Source organism: Schistocerca nitens, unplaced genomic scaffold (genome assembly GCF_023898315.1).
Source record: "Schistocerca nitens isolate TAMUIC-IGC-003100 unplaced genomic scaffold, iqSchNite1.1 HiC_scaffold_517, whole genome shotgun sequence".
In the NCBI taxonomy this organism is placed as follows: Eukaryota; Metazoa; Arthropoda; class Insecta; order Orthoptera; family Acrididae; genus Schistocerca; species Schistocerca nitens.
This window is the reverse complement of record NW_026046050.1, coordinates 177,159-193,250: the sequence shown is the minus strand read 5'-3', so window position 1 is coordinate 193,250 and position 16,092 is coordinate 177,159. Positions and strand designations below refer to the sequence as shown.

The following is a 16,092-nucleotide window of genomic DNA, read 5'->3' as shown; positions in this document are numbered from 1 at the left end:
GTGGCCCGGAAGGCGTGTCCGTTTCGCGGTAGTGGCACCGCTGCTGGCATATTCGGGAGATGGGAGGGGCGCGAAAGGAGAAAGGAGACGCGGAGGCTTTTAAAGACGGGGAGGGCGCGTGTGGGTGGCTCGCGCTGCGCTCGGCGGTTGTGTTTGTGCAACAAATGTGTTGCCGGGAGGGGACCGTTGTTGTGGTGCGGTTGTAGCCTCAGACGCGGCCGGCAGTGAACGTGAGACGACGGATGCGGGCCGGGGCGGCGCATGTCGCCGGTGCCATGCCTTTTAAGAGCCGCGTGGTCGGGGGTGTGCGCACCGTGTGTCGTGTTGCGAGACAGCATCATTTGTGCTGCGTGGCGTGGCGTGGCGTGGGGGCGAGGAGAGCGAGCCGCGCGGTGTGCTTGTGCGCCGGAGAATGGCACACTGCGCCTGCCCGTTGAGGAGGCCGATGGCCGTGGTGTGGTGGAAATGGAGCGCGTCGGACGTGCACCAATGAGAAAGAGAAACAAAGCGGCGACAACGAACGAAAGGGGGAGGGAGGCCATTGTGTCACATGCGGCGGTGGGAGGAAAAAAAAAAAAACAAACAAACAAACAAACAAGAAACGAAGACGTAAGAAAGAGGAGAAACAACAAAGAGAATGAGTCGTGCGTTCGCGAGGGGGGGTGCGCGTGTAACTCCGGTACGCGCAGTGCCGGAGCCCAACGGCTGTGTCGTCGACGCCAGTGCTTGTCGGCCGAATGGGTGCGGGAATAGAGGCAGCGTCGGCACGGAGAAGCAAGCAAGAAGGAAGGACGCACGCGCGCTGCGGCGTTTGGCGCGGTTTGCGGCTGGCGCCTTTGGTGGCAACGGCCGGGACAAGCAGCGGTGTATGGTGGTGTGCGGGGCGGACAGGGGCGGCGGCGGTGGTGGACTGGGAGGAGGCGAGGCGGCGCCGACGGTGGCGTGTGGTACGGCGAAAACGGGACGGACGGACGGCGGATGTTGGAGAGGCGCCGCGCACGCAGACACATGGAAGGAAGGAAGGAACGAACGCAAGGGAACAAATGGAGGGGGCGAATGTGGAGATGCGGGCAGGCGGTGGTGTTTGTGGGCATGTGGTGGGGAGAAGGGCGGGGGCGGGAGGACAGAGGCGAGGCGACTGCGTGCTTGCTCGCTCGCTCGCGTGTCTTTTGTTTTTGTGTTTGTTTTTCCATCGTTTGGTCGCCTTGGAGCCTGTCGGTCCCGTCCGTGTGTGGCCACGCTTCGGGTGCGTGTATGTTTGTACGTTTCGTTTGTTCGTCTTCTGCAGCAGAGGCGGTGCGCGGCAGTGGGAACGCCTGCCTGGCGGCTGGGACGGCCAGCAAATGCGGTTGGATGGGCGGCCACAGCACCGCACCTGTGCCCAAGGAGGCGACGCTGGCGGCGGGGCCCCCTCGGATGCGGCCGGCTGGGGGCTGTGTGCGCTGCCGCTGCCGCTGCCGCCGCCGCCGCCGCCGCCGCCGCCGCCGCCGCCGCCGCCGCCGCCGCCGGTGCTGGTGCTGGTGCTGGTGCAGCAGCAACAACGACGAACAACGAGTAAGCAAGAAGAGGACGAAGCGGATGGCTGGTGGGTGAGTGCATTTATTTAGGCGGTCGACAAGGCAGTGCGTGATGTGGCGTTGTGACGGGGGTTTGCTCACGTGGCCTCGTTTGTGTTGATGCGCAGGAAGATGAGATGCGGGCAGACGCAGACGCGTACAGAGAGACGAGCCCGGTCTGCAGCAGGATGTGTGGCGCGGCGCGCCGAGTGCAGAGCAGCGCGCGCCGCCTGGGCCGGGCTGGGCCCGCCCGGCGGCGGGCCGCGCTGTTGTCGCGGACGTGAGCGCCCCCTGGCGGGTGGTCGGAGGCGGCGCGGTGGACGTGTGTCCGGTTGGCCAGTGCACATTGCGAGTGGCTGGCTGGCGGTCGGCGGCGAGACGGGAGAGGAGGTATGTGTCGCGGGCGCCTTTGCTGCGCTGCGTCGTTGCGTGCCTGGGCGTGCGCCTGTCGACTGTGTGTGACTGTGTTGGGCGTTGTGCCACGTACGTGTGTGCTCGGCCGAAGGCGTCGGAAGAAAAAGAGAGAGAGAGACGGGCGGGAAAGTGGGTCGGTGTGCGTGCGTCGCCCGTGATGCGATGATGTCGCGTCATGTCATGTCATGTCTTTGCGAAACGGCTGCCGAGAGGTGTGTGGTGGCGAGCGGGAATGTGCGTTTGGTGGTTGCCGGCCGGCCGGCAGTTGTTGGTGGTTCCTCCTGTGTGGTTGTTTGTGCTGCTTTGATGGCAACGTGGAAGGACGCCGGTTTTTCCGTGCCTTGCGTGTGGTTGTGTCGACGGTGACTGGTTGGGGGTGTGCGCCGATGCACGTGCCATGTTGTTATGTTTGGGTCGTGAGTGTGTTTTTGGCTGTGTTGTTGTGTACGGGAAGGGGGAGAGAGGAGGAGGCGGCGGCGGCGGCGGCGGCGGCGGGGGTGATAGTGCGTGCAGTAGTGCCGTTGCGACGGGCGTCGGGTGGAGCCGTGCGTAGTGGCGGAAAGGTGTAGGTTGCGGGAAGCGAGCCCGTCGCGTGTCGTCGTCGACGACGGGGTCGCGTGCGCTGTGAATCGAGAGTGGCGGGAAAGGGGCAGCGTGCCGCTGTGTCGTGGTCGTTAGCAGAGGCCTGTGTGCCTGTCCGTTTGTTTTCTGTCGGACGCTTGGTGCGAGGTGTTTGTTTTGTTTTGTTGCCGCCGCCGCGGTTGTTTTTGTTTGTCGGCTGTGCTGTGTCGGTGGGTCGGCGAGCTGTTTTGCGGTGCGTGAATGTGTTGGTGCAAAAGTGGCGGCGGCGTCATGGCTGCGACCGCGACGAGCCGCGGGCGCGCCATTGATGATGTTGAACACAGAGCGGCTGTGTGCAATGGGAGGCCTTGTGTACGGGTAGCGGTGTTGTCGTACGTGCATCCGGCCCGGTGCGGAAAGCGCCGTTGCGGTTGCGGGTTGCCTCTGGTCGCGACGTGTGGTGCTCGGCTTTGTGGGTTTTTTTGGTGCCCCTTTGGCCGGTGGGTGGTGTTTGTTGTTTTGTGTGTGTGTGTGTGTGTGTGTGTGTGTGGTCGGTCTCTTTGGCGCTCGGTATATATCTGCCTCCTGCTCGGTCTTGTTGTCGACGTCGTCTGTAGTTTTTTGCGGCTTGCCGACGACCGACCGACCGAACTACTACCTACCTGTGACAGCTACGTGTGGCGCCCGAAGGTGAACGTAACGTGACCTCGGCGCCCTTAGCCTAACCTAAGATGTCCGGCCGTAAGGTAGGTGCGGCCACCTGACGCCTCACGTCCGAACGCTTAACCTAACTTTGACGCCTAACCTAACTTTAACCCTTAACCTAACCCACGTCCACCTAACGTAACCTAACCTAACCCAAGCGACGCCAACCCTAACCTAAGGTGTTGTACACTGCGAATGTCGAAGGCATGTTATAGTCTTAGGTGGAGAGCACTACACGCAACAAGCGGCTACACGGGTAGCAGGGGTTGTGTGGCGTGGGCTGGGCGGTTTTGTTAGGTTAGATGGCCTTGGGCAAGTACAGAAAGGGGGCAACAGCAGCCTCAACGGGTGCGGGGACCAAGCAGCAATCGGTATCGTTTGTTAATTGTCAACTGTCGAAGCTGCGTTGGTACAGTACCGGAACCGCAAGCGCTGACAGAGAAAGCACCGAAGCTCTGCAATCGTGATAAGGTACAGAAAGCTGGCTGACGCCAGGGATAAATTCTGCCGAAATTGTCACAAAGGTACAGACGGTGTTTTAGAAAGGCTCGATTGCATGCAACCGGTGGTGGTGTGTTCGTCGCTGTTTGAGTAGTAGTTTTGATCCTGTAGTGAAGTAGAGGTGGATGGTTCCTGTGAAATATTGTGGGTGGAGGTTACACCCAACAACCGAGCTAGGTTTAATAATAATTGGCTCCTTTGACCGACCTCCCGACGCAGCAGCATTAGTGGCAGAACAACGGAGAGACGGATTTTGGAAACACATTTCACATACATTTTCCTCAGCATGTTAGGGTCTTAGGTGGAGATTTCAATTTACCCGATATAGACTGGGACACTCAGATGATGTTCAGGACGGGTGGTAGGGGGACAGAGAGCATCGAGTGACATTATACTGAGTGCACTGTCCGAAAATCACCTCGAGCAAAATGAACAGAGAACCGACTCGTGGAGATAACATCGTGGACCTACGGATGACAAACAGACCCGAACGTGTTTCGACTCTGTATGTGCAGAACAGGGACGCAGTGATCATAAGGCCGTTGCAGGGAGGACGGTGTATCTATCTGTTTTGGCTAGCAAGAGTAATAGAAGGCAGATTTGCAGACGACCCGACAGATGAAAAGGCAAATGCCTGTTCCGACACTGACAATGTTGAGTGTTCATGGAGAAAGTGCAAGGCAATGGTAAAAATGCGTTTTTAGACAGGTACGTGCCGAGTGTCGAACTGTGAGGGATGGGAAAAAAAACCCACCGTGGTATACTACAACAACAACGTTAGGAAACTGTTGCGAAAGCAAAGAGAGCTTCACCCAAAGTTTAAACGCAGCCAAAACCTCCGAGACAAACAGAAGCTAAACGATGTCCAAAGTGTGAGCGTAAGGAGGGCTATGCGTGAAGCGTTCAGTGAATTCGAAAGTAGAACAAACCCTATGTACCGACGTTGACAGAAAATGCTAGGACGTTCCGGTCTTGCGTTGAATCAGTAAGTGGCTCGAAACAGCATATCCAGACACTCCGGCATGGTGATGGCATTGAAACAGAGGATGACACGCGTAAAGCTGTGAAATACCTAAACACCTGTTTCCAAAGCTGTTTCACAGAGGACGGACCGCACTGCAGTTCCGTCTCTAAATGCTCGCACGAACGAGAAACCGGCTGACATCGAAATAAGTGTCCAAGGAGGAATGGGAAAGTCCGCCGGACCCGACGGGATTACCAATTCGCGATTCCTACACAGGGTACGCGAAACAACCTGCCCCCCTTCTAACAGCCGTGTACCGCAAGTCTCTGGAGAGGAAGGGAGGGTTCCAAATGATTGGAAAAGAGCACAGGTAGTCCCAGTCGTCGAGCAGATGCGCAAAAACCATAGACCCATATCTCTGACGTCGATGTGTTGTAGAACATGTTGTTTGCTCGAGTATCATGTCGTTTGTGGAAACTCCAGAGTCTACTATGTAGGAATCCATGTTGGATTCCGGAAACAGCGATCGTGTGTGAGACCCCCAGCTCGCTTTATTTGCGCATGAGACCCAGAAAATATGAGATACAGGCTCCCAGGTGGATGCCATTGTCGTTGACGTCCGGAAGGCGTTCGATACAGCTCCGCACCGTCGCCTGATAAACGACGTAAGAGTCTACAGAATATCAGACCAACTGTGTGGCTGGATTGACGAGATGTTAGCAGACGGAACACAGCATGTTGTTATCAATGGAGAGACAGACGTCTACAGACGTTAAAGTAACCCCTGGCGTGCCACGGGGGAGTGTTATGGGACCATTGCTTTTCACAATTCATATCATATAAATGAGCTAGTAGATAGTGCCGGACGTTCCATGCGTCGTTTCGCGGATGATGTGCTGTATGTAGTATACAGAGAGGTTGCAGGACGATCGGCAGCGGATAGGCACCCGGTGCAGGGAGTGGCAACTGTCCCCTTAACATAGACAAATGTGATGTATTGCGAATATACAGAAAGAAGGATCGTTTATTGTATGATTGATTATATGATAGCGGGACAAACACTGGTAGCTGTGACGTCTGTAAAATATGTATCTGGGAGTATGCGTGCGGAATGATTTGGAAGTGGAATGATGATCAGATAAAAGTAATTGTTGGTAAGGCGGGTACCAGGTTGAGATGCACTGGGAGAATGCTTAGCAAAAATGTAGTCCATCAACAAAGGAGGTGGCTTACAAAAACACGCGTTCGACCGACCCATACGTGAGTGTTGCCCACCAGTGTGGGATGCGTAGCAGGTCGGGTTGACGGAGGAGATAGAGAAAGGTCCAACGTTTCGTCACAGGGTTATGTGGTAACCGTGATAGTTAAGTGGCAGACTCTGCAAGGGAGGCGCTCTCTGCATCGCGGTGTAGCTTGCTCGCCAGGTTTTCGAGAGGGTGCGTTTCCGGATGAGGTATCGAATATATTGCTTCCCCGTACGTATATACCTCCCGAGGAGATCCCGAATGTAGTAAAAGTAGAGAGATTCGAGCGCGCACGGAGGCTTTCAGACAGTCGTTGTTCCCGCGAACCATACGCGACTGGAACGGCAAAGGGAGGCAATGACGACAGTGGCACGTAACGTAAAAAGTGCCCTCCGCCACACACCGTTGGGTGGCTTGCGGCGTATAAATGTAGGAGGTCGGCTGTCGTGTGTGCTTGGAGGCAGATTCGGTGTGTCTGTAGTTGCGGACGGCGGTCAGCCCCCCTCGCGTAAGCGGCGAGGGGCGGCGGCGCTCGGTTGGCCGGTGCCGATGTTGCGCAGGCGGCGCCCGTTTTGTTTGCGGCGGGCAATTTTGTGAGAAAGGGGCGCGAATGTTGGCGGGCGAGGTGGCCCGACGGCTGCGGGCCGATCGGGAAACGGTGGGAGGGCGATGGGGCGGCGGAGGTGCGTTTGCACGGCCGGCATCGCCGCACGCCTCCGCTTGTGTGGCTGTGGCGGCGGCCGCGCTGGCCGGGCTGGCGCGGCGACGGTGTGGCACTTTTGCCGAAGGTTTGGCCATTGTGGCGGGTCGTCGGCTGGGGCTGTGGGGGCGGCATGTGGGCGGGGGCGGCGATTCTCGGCGGGCCGAGCCAGGCTGTAGCGCGCGGTAGCTGCAGTTTGGCCGTGGTTTGCGGCGCTGCCGTGGCGACTGGTTGGCGACTGTGGTGTGGCCGTGTGTAGCCCCATCCTCGGTGGTTTGAACGGCGCGGGTGGTTGCGGCGCAGGTTTGGGGCTGGTCCGCACAGGCTGTCGGACGTTGGGCGGTAGCAAGCGCGGGAGGCGCGGCGCGGCGGCGCGCAGAGTGGCGGCCGCTCTCTCGGCCGTCCGCGCCCGCCCGCGACACTGGCTGGGCCTGGCGGCGCGGCGGCTATTCTCTGCCGCCGTGCTTGCCGCCTGCCGCTCTCGCTCTCGCTCTCGTGTGTGTACGCGCGTCGTCGAAATAATGGCAGATCAGGCGGCTACGAACGAGACTGCTGCGGCACCCGCCGCCACCGGCACGACGAAGAAGGCCAAGTCTGCGGCGTCTGCGAAGAAGCCGCGCGCCAAGCCTGCGCACCCGCGCACCTCTGAGATGGTGACGGCCGCCATCAAGAGTCTGAAGGAGCGCGGCGGCTCGTCGCTGCAGGCGATCAAGAAGTACATTGCCGCGCACTACAAGCTGGACGCGGAGAAGCTGGCGCCCTTTATCAAGAAGTACCTCAAGTCGGCCGTCGTGGCTGGCGAGCTGGTGCAGACGAAGGGGAAGGGCGCGTCCGGCTCTTTCAAGCTTGCCGGCGCCGGCGGCGGGGCGGCCGAGGGCGGCAAGGCCCGTGCCGGCGGTGCGAAGAAGAAGCGCGCCGCTCCGGCCAGCAAGGAGAAGAAGGGCGCCCGTGCGGCCGGCGCAAAGAAGGCTGGTGGCGTGAAGGCGGCGACCGGTCGGAAGGCGGGCGCCGCCAAGAAGGCGTCTGCGGCGTCGGCGGCTCCCGCGGGTGCGAAGAAGGCGGCTGCGGCCAAGCCGGCCAAGGCCAAGTCGCCGTCGAAGGCGAAGAAGGCCGCGAAGGTTCCGACGAAGAAGCCGAAGGCGCCGCGCCCGAAGAAGGCGACGACGCCGTCTAAGGCGAAGGCTTCGCCCAAGAAGAAGAAGTGAAGTTAAAGTAAAGAAAGGAAAGGGGAAGGAAGGGAAGGGCTGGCGCTTGACCCCGTCGTCCCCCACCCCCCTCCCCCGCGTCGTCTAGTGGCGCGCGATGGCACGGCTGCGCGCGGCCCAAAACGGCCCTTCTCAGGGCCATCAGAGGACGTCGGGAAGGCGTTGATTGTCGTGCTTGGCGCGTTGTGTTGTCTTGTTTGGGTGGCCGTGCGTGCATGCGCCGGGGTGTGTGTGTGTGTGTGTGTGTGTGTGTGTGGGGTTGGTTGGTGTTTGTGTGGCGTTTCTGTATGACCCTTGTGGGTACTGTGTGCGTGCCGTGGTGGTTGGATTGTGGGGCCGGTGGCGGTAGGCGGCGGCGCGCGGTAGCGGAGCGGTTGTGGCCGTTTTGTTTTGTGTTTTGTATTTTGTGCGGCGGCCGACGGTTGGTTTCTCATGTTTCTGGAGACTCTGTTTGTTTGCTTGCTTTGCGGATGGCGCGTCTTGTTTGTTATGTGTGTGTCCTCTCTGTGTGAAAGGGGGACGGGGACGTTGAGACGTGGAAGTGGCCGGCGGGGCGGGAATTGGGAAGGCGCGGTGGCGCCTCGGAGACGGCGGCGGCCAGCCACCCGTGGTGACGTCGTCCGGCTGTTTGTTTGTGTGTATTTGAAGGGGTGGGGTGGGATGACGTCGATTGTGATTGTTGGCGAGAGCGGCTGTGTACGGGAGGGAGGGTGGGGAATTGTGGTGGTTGTTTTAACGGGGCTAGAGAGAGAGGCTGGGCGGCAAGACCGACAAAAGTTTTGCTCGCGACGGAGAGATGTTAGTGGCCCTGAAAAGGGCCGTTTTTTTTGTGTTGCGCGCGTGCGGTGCCGTGCCGCGGCTAAGCGGTTTAGGCGCGCTCGCCGCGGATGCGGCGCGCGAGCTGGATGTCCTTGGGCATGATGGTGACGCGCTTGGCGTGGATTGCGCACAGGTTGGTGTCTTCGAAGAGGCCGACGAGGTAGGCCTCGCTGGCCTCCTGCAGGGCCATGACTGCGGAGCTCTGGAAGCGCAGGTCGGTCTTGAAGTCCTGGGCGATCTCGCGCACTAGGCGCTGGAACGGCAGCTTGCGGATGAGCAGCTCTGTGCTCTTCTGGTAGCGCCTGATTTCTCGCAGGGCGACGGTGCCCGGCCTGTAGCGGTGGGGCTTCTTGACGCCGCCGGTGGCGGGCGCGCTCTTCCTCGCCGCCTTGGTGGCGAGCTGTTTGCGCGGCGCCTTTCCGCCGGTGGACTTGCGGGCCGTTTGCTTTGTGCGGGCCATAGCGGTTAGCGGTGCGTGCGGTAGCGAAGCGTCCGGTGCTGCCTTGACAACGGGCCCGCGCGGGCCCGTGCTGCGCTTATATGCCCTCGGTGCGCGTGGTGGGGGGAGGGCGGGCCAGAGTCTATATAGGGGGGCGGCGCGCGCTCACGGCGCACCACTCGCTCGGCGGACGCTGGAGACTGCGGACGGAGCGCACGGACACGCTGTACAGGTGGCAGCAGAAGAAGCCGGCGCGCACGCACCTCCACACGCAGGCGAACATGGCTGGACGCAGAAAGGGCAGCAAGATTGCGGCCGCGATCGAACTCCTGGTCGATGCGATCGGGAAGGACCGCGGTCGCAGCCGCCGCCACAAGAAGAGGCAGCGCACGGAGCAGCAATGCTTCAAGTGCCAGAAGATGGGGCACATGGCGAAAGCGTGCAGGGGCACTCCAGCGTGTCTGAAGTGTGCTGAGGCACACGACACACGCGACTGCACCAAGCCTCGCGACGCGGCTGCCAAGTGCGTGAATTGCGGCGGTGCCCACGCCGCAAACTCGCGCAGCTGCGCCTACGTGCGGGGCTACAGACACAAGATGGCCGCCCCACGCCCAGCAGAGGTGCCTGGCGTCGAGACGGACGTCCCGCCCCCCCGTTCCCGCGGGGGTGGCGCACCGTGCCGTCGCGAAGCCACCACCGACGACGCACTGGCCGCCTTCCACACGGCCCTTGCGGCCGAGAGGGCCGCCACGAGGGAGGAACTCGTGGCTGTTCACCGCCAGCTGCAACAGCTGCGTGAGGAGCTGCGGGTCCTCAGGAAGACGCCAAACATCACTGCGAGTCGGCCAACGGGGGTCGACGCCTCCACCCAGACGGTGCCACCCGAGCCGCCAGTAGATGTGACGGGCGGCGCGGAGGCACCCATGGAGATCGAAGTGGTGCAGCCTGCTCTCCCTCCTGACGGGGAGGTCGAGCCGCGGGCTCACGACGAGGAGACGCACACGGAGACACCCCCAGCTGCCGCGGCGGAGACAGAAGGCCGGCCGCTCAGTACGGACCTCAGCTTGGACCCTGTGCTGCAGGTGTTCGCGTCTCTTCATAACGGGACATACCAGTTCTCCCGTCCAGTCACTCCACCCCACAGGACGAAGACCACTTCTTCGCAACCCGAAGAAGCGGTAACAGACGAAGAGCTGCCCCTCCCGCTCCCAGACGAGCGGAGCGTGCAGCCTTTCCTCAAGAAGATCGTGGCGTCGCTGAAGGACGGGTCGTACCCTCACGGGGACAACCCATACCCCTTCACGCCGGCGCCCGCGAAGCCACCACCGCCTCACCAACCGTGTGACCTCAAACACATGCGTTGCATCTTGCATGAGGCCGTAACCAGGAAGGAGCTGAAATTGCTCAACAGCCGCCCCATCTTCACCCCTTCGGACTGGGAACACATCACCCGGGTCACAGAGAAGTGGGTGAAGGAGGAGTGGCGCTCCGGCAGGCGTCAGCCTGCTCCAGAAGACATACCAATGCACAACTACTTCGCTAGTCTAAACTCAGCGGGGTAGCCGAGGCCGATTCCAACGAGAGGCCACAAATACAACAACAGAGGAATCAAGGAGGAACAGCAGCACTGCTGCTTAGCCTCCACCATCTCCGGACTGAGGAGGTCCGTGATTTACAAGCGAAGCGAAGCTCACGGCGCACCGTAGCCGACTCGCTAGCGCCGGGTGAGGAGCTGCCGCTTGTGCTTTTTTTGTTGCTTGAGGAGGAGGAAGAATGACAGGCCGCGGCAAGGGAGGAAAGGGGCTGGGCAAGGGTGGCGCCAAGCGGCACCGCAAGGTGTTGCGCGACAACATCCAGGGCATCACGAAGCCCGCCATCCGCCGCCTGGCTCGCAGGGGCGGCGTGAAGCGCATCTCTGGTCTGATCTACGAGGAGACCCGCGGAGTGCTGAAGGTGTTCCTGGAGAACGTGATCCGCGACGCGGTGACGTACACTGAGCACGCCAAGCGCAAGACTGTGACGGCCATGGACGTGGTGTACGCCCTGAAGAGGCAGGGGCGCACCCTGTACGGTTTCGGCGGTTAGGCAGGCAGCCGGTGTGCTGTGCTGTGGCCTTCCCGCGGCCGTGCCGTTGCCCGTGCTTGGTGGGAGAGACGAAAAACGGCCCTTTTCAGGGCCACCACACTGTTCGGAAATTGAAAAGTGCGAAAGGGTCTGTGTTGCCTGCCTGCCTCTGTGTGTGTGTGTTTGTTGTTGTTGTTGTTGTTGTTGTGCGCCTCTGTTGCTTTGCGTGCGTGCGTTCCGTTTGGAGTTTCGACGTGACGTGTGTGATGATGGATGCGGGAGGGCGCGGCTGAGTCCGGTGTGTGCGTGGTTTGTTTGTGGCGCGGGCCGGATCATCGATCGGATCAGCTGTTTGGTTTGGTTTGGTTTGTCCTGTGCCTGTGTGTTTGGAGAGCGCGCGCGGCGGCCCGCGTGTCGTCCGTCGTCGGGCCGTTACGCGCTCTTTTAATTATGAACATATTAACAATGATCACATCACATTATTGGTGTATTGATGTCGTTGTCGTTGTTTGGAACGCGACTGTGCGTGCGTGGAGGGGTGCAGAAAAAATGTGTGTGTGTTCGGCCACACGGGCTGTGGACAAGATGGCGGACGTGCGCCGGCGCTGTGGACGTTGTTGTAAAGTGCGGCGAGGACGACGGAAACTTTGCTTTGGACGTAGGTTTGTGTGGTGGCCCTGAAAAGGGCCGATTGTTGTGAGGCGAGCCGGCAAGGCAAAGGCGCGTTTGCGTTTGCGTGCAGGGAGCACGCAAGCGCAGCGCCGCGGTCCCTGTTTAGGCCTTCTTCTCGGTCTTCTTTGGCAGCAGGACGGCCTGGATGTTGGGCAGGACACCACCCTGTGCGATGGTGACGCCCGACAAGAGCTTGTTGAGCTCCTCGTCGTTGCGGATGGCGAGCTGCAGGTGGCGCGGGATGATGCGCGTCTTCTTGTTGTCGCGGGCCGCGTTTCCGGCCAGCTCGAGCACCTCAGCCGCGAGGTACTCCATGACGGCGGCGAGGTAGACGGGCGCCCCGGCGCCGACGCGCTCGGCGTAGTTTCCCTTGCGCAGGAGGCGGTGGATTCTGCCGACCGGGAACTGGAGCCCAGCCCTGCTTGAGCGGGACTTTGACTTGCCCTTGACTTTGCCTCCCTTTCCGCGTCCGGACATGGCGTTTGGCTAGTGGCGTAAGCGCTAAACACGTAACCGTAACGGTGCGAGCCGCAGCGAGTCGAGCAGCGGAGTGCGTGCGTGTGCCGGCGGCGGCGGGGTGGGGGTCCCTTTATGGGCTCGGGTGCGGCGGCCGGTTGCGCGCGCGCCCCATTGGTCGGCGGCCGCAACAGGGCGAGCTGGTAAAGGTGCGGTGTTGCGGTAGCGGCGGGTGCCACTGTGTGGGGAGACGCTGACTAGAGCGGAGCGCTTGCTGCCTGTTGTTGTACGTTCGAGATGCCGCCCAAGACTAGCGGGAAGGCCGCCAAGAAGGCCGGCAAGGCGCAGAAGAACATTTCGAAGGGCGACAAGAAGAAGAAGCGCAAGAGGAAGGAGAGCTATGCCATCTACATCTACAAGGTGCTGAAGCAGGTGCACCCCGACACGGGCATCTCGTCGAAGGCGATGAGCATCATGAACAGCTTCGTGAACGACATTTTCGAGCGCATTGCGGCCGAGGCGTCTCGCCTGGCGCACTACAACAAGCGCTCGACCATCACGTCCCGCGAGATCCAGACGGCTGTGCGGCTCTTGCTGCCTGGCGAGCTGGCCAAGCACGCCGTGAGCGAGGGCACGAAGGCGGTGACCAAGTACACGAGCTCCAAGTAAGGAGGAGGTTGTTACTTCGGCTCTTGGAAGGAAGGAAGGAAGGAAGGAAGGAAGGAAGGAAGGAAGGAAGGAAGCTCCCTCCGTTGCGAGAGCGGCAAAACGGCCCTTTTCAGGGCCACCAAATTGCCTTTGCGGGAAGAGCGGAATTGTTTGTGTGTGTGTGAGTGAGTGAGTGAGTGAGAGGGGCGGCATAGCTACCCGGTTTGGTTGGTTGCGAGGCAGCTGGTGGTGCTGCTGTGCCGTGGTGGTGTGGTCTCGAATGTGGTTGTGGTTGTGGTTACTGGGGTACGGCCGCGAGGGTTTGGTTGCCGCCGGTGTGACGTGGAATGCGTGCACGAGTCTTGGCGTGGTTGTTTGTCGACACACAGATAGATCGATAGGAGGTGTTGGTGCTGTCTGTGGCGCTGATTCATGTCTTTGTCTCCGTCTGCCCGGTTAGTCACGTGACTGCAATTGAAAGTCCTCGCGATTGATTGATTGTTGGATGTCACCGTTACGGCCGTCTGTTGTCACATCATACATGATGGCGAGGGTGAAATGTTGTGTTGCCGTCGACTATTCCCTTTGCTGTACGGCGCGTTGGTGTGTGTGTGTTGGTGACGTTTTAAATGGACGTGTCGTACTATCATCCATTACGAAGTCGCCAAGAAATGTACGGGCGGGTGGGGTAGGCGACACGCACGGTGGTGTACCTATTTGGCCCTTGATTTGATGATAGCCGTTTCTGCTGATGATTGATTGGACTGTTGTGCGCACGCACGTCATTCACGGTGCACGTGTGTTCGGTTGAGTACAGTAAGCGTGAGGCTAGACGACGACGGTCGTTGTTTGTTGTTATGGGCGTACACGCGTTTCGTTGGTCTGTGTCCCCCGGTGTGAAATGGCAGGTGTGTCGGTGATGTGATCCGATCCGGCGGCTCTGAGTAACTGTCAATATCGGCGCGGTACACCGGCGTCATGGCAACGTGTCGGTGTTCACACCAGTCGCACTGTGGCACCGTCGGCGCCGCGAACGGTGACGAAAGGCTGACCTTTGATCGGTCGAGTGTCGTGTCTGGGCAGAACGTGTGGAATGAGCAAAACTGTTGGGGACGGAAACAATGGTGGAGGAGGGGAACGGAAAGTAATAAAACAAACAAAATGGAGAAGCAATCACCGGAAAACGAAGCAGGGAAAAACGGAGAGGCGCTGTCTATAGCAACGGAACGTTCCCGTGCATTGCAGCCGCACTGAAAGGCGTTTACGGCGCGGCTGCAGGTGTCGGCCGTGGTGACGGCTGAATTGCATTGCCTTCCCGGATGAAACGTTCGCCGACATGGCTCGGAGGAGGAATCTATGAGAATGCGTTGCCCTTGCCTGCCGTTTCGTGTGCCCTCCTGTTGTGTACGCTGTTGTTGTCCGGTGTAGCGAAGGGTGTGTATGTAGGGGTGTGTGTGTGTTTAGTGGGGAATTGGAAGGTCGATAGCTGCCGTCACGGTCAAGATAACGCAGTCAAAGGTGTCGCGAAAAAGTGTGTTAGCCGTGGTTGGTTGGTTCGTGTGTTTTAAAGAGAATGGACGAGAGAGAGAAAGTAGGTGGAGAGTGCGTTGCGTGTTGCCTAACTGCGTCCGCGAATATGGCAGTAGTTGGTGGTGGGCGTGCCCTTGCATGTGGCCCGGAAGGCGTGTCCGTTTCGCGGTAGTGGCACCGCTGCTGGCATATTCGGGAGATGGGAGGGGCGCGAAAGGAGAAAGGAGACGCGGAGGCTTTTAAAGACGGGGAGGGCGCGTGTGGGTGGCTCGCGCTGCGCTCGGCGGTTGTGTTTGTGCAACAAATGTGTTGCCGGGAGGGGACCGTTGTTGTGGTGCGGTTGTAGCCTCAGACGCGGCCGGCAGTGAACGTGAGACGACGGATGCGGGCCGGGGCGGCGCATGTCGCCGGTGCCATGCCTTTTAAGAGCCGCGTGGTCGGGGGTGTGCGCACCGTGTGTCGTGTTGCGAGACAGCATCATTTGTGCTGCGTGGCGTGGCGTGGCGTGGGGGCGAGGAGAGCGAGCCGCGCGGTGTGCTTGTGCGCCGGAGAATGGCACACTGCGCCTGCCCGTTGAGGAGGCCGATGGCCGTGGTGTGGTGGAAATGGAGCGCGTCGGACGTGCACCAATGAGAAAGAGAAACAAAGCGGCGACAACGAACGAAAGGGGGAGGGAGGCCATTGTGTCACATGCGGCGGTGGGAGGAAAAAAAAAAAAACAAACAAACAAACAAACAAGAAACGAAGACGTAAGAAAGAGGAGAAACAACAAAGAGAATGAGTCGTGCGTTCGCGAGGGGGGGTGCGCGTGTAACTCCGGTACGCGCAGTGCCGGAGCCCAACGGCTGTGTCGTCGACGCCAGTGCTTGTCGGCCGAATGGGTGCGGGAATAGAGGCAGCGTCGGCACGGAGAAGCAAGCAAGAAGGAAGGACGCACGCGCGCTGCGGCGTTTGGCGCGGTTTGCGGCTGGCGCCTTTGGTGGCAACGGCCGGGACAAGCAGCGGTGTATGGTGGTGTGCGGGGCGGACAGGGGCGGCGGCGGTGGTGGACTGGGAGGAGGCGAGGCGGCGCCGACGGTGGCGTGTGGTACGGCGAAAACGGGACGGACGGACGGCGGATGTTGGAGAGGCGCCGCGCACGCAGACACATGGAAGGAAGGAAGGAACGAACGCAAGGGAACAAATGGAGGGGGCGAATGTGGAGATGCGGGCAGGCGGTGGTGTTTGTGGGCATGTGGTGGGGAGAAGGGCGGGGGCGGGAGGACAGAGGCGAGGCGACTGCGTGCTTGCTCGCTCGCTCGCGTGTCTTTTGTTTTTGTGTTTGTTTTTCCATCGTTTGGTCGCCTTGGAGCCTGTCGGTCCCGTCCGTGTGTGGCCACGCTTCGGGTGCGTGTATGTTTGTACGTTTCGTTTGTTCGTCTTCTGCAGCAGAGGCGGTGCGCGGCAGTGGGAACGCCTGCCTGGCGGCTGGGACGGCCAGCAAATGCGGTTGGATGGGCGGCCACAGCACCGCACCTGTGCCCAAGGAGGCGACGCTGGCGGCGGGGCCCCCTCGGATGCGGCCGGCTGGGGGCTGTGTGCGCTGCCGCTGCCGCTGCCGCCGCCGCCGCCGCC

At 60.5% G+C, this 16,092-nt stretch overlaps 1 protein-coding gene across 1 annotated transcript; it reads right to left on the bottom strand.

The window, feature by feature from the left end:
* Nucleotides 1-2,153: 2,153 nt before the first annotated feature.
* LOC126232463 (uncharacterized) lies at nucleotides 2,154-2,933 on the bottom strand. Its single transcript, XM_049942717.1, has one exon. The coding sequence runs from the start codon at nucleotides 2,931-2,933 to the stop codon at nucleotides 2,154-2,156; it is 780 nt and encodes a 259-aa protein (XP_049798674.1).
* Nucleotides 2,934-16,092: the final 13,159 nt, after the last annotated feature.

Coding starts and splice junctions, on each gene's coding strand:
- LOC126232463 (XM_049942717.1), bottom strand. CDS start 2,933: ATGCACGTACGACAACACCGCTACCCGTACACAAGGCCTCCCATTGCA.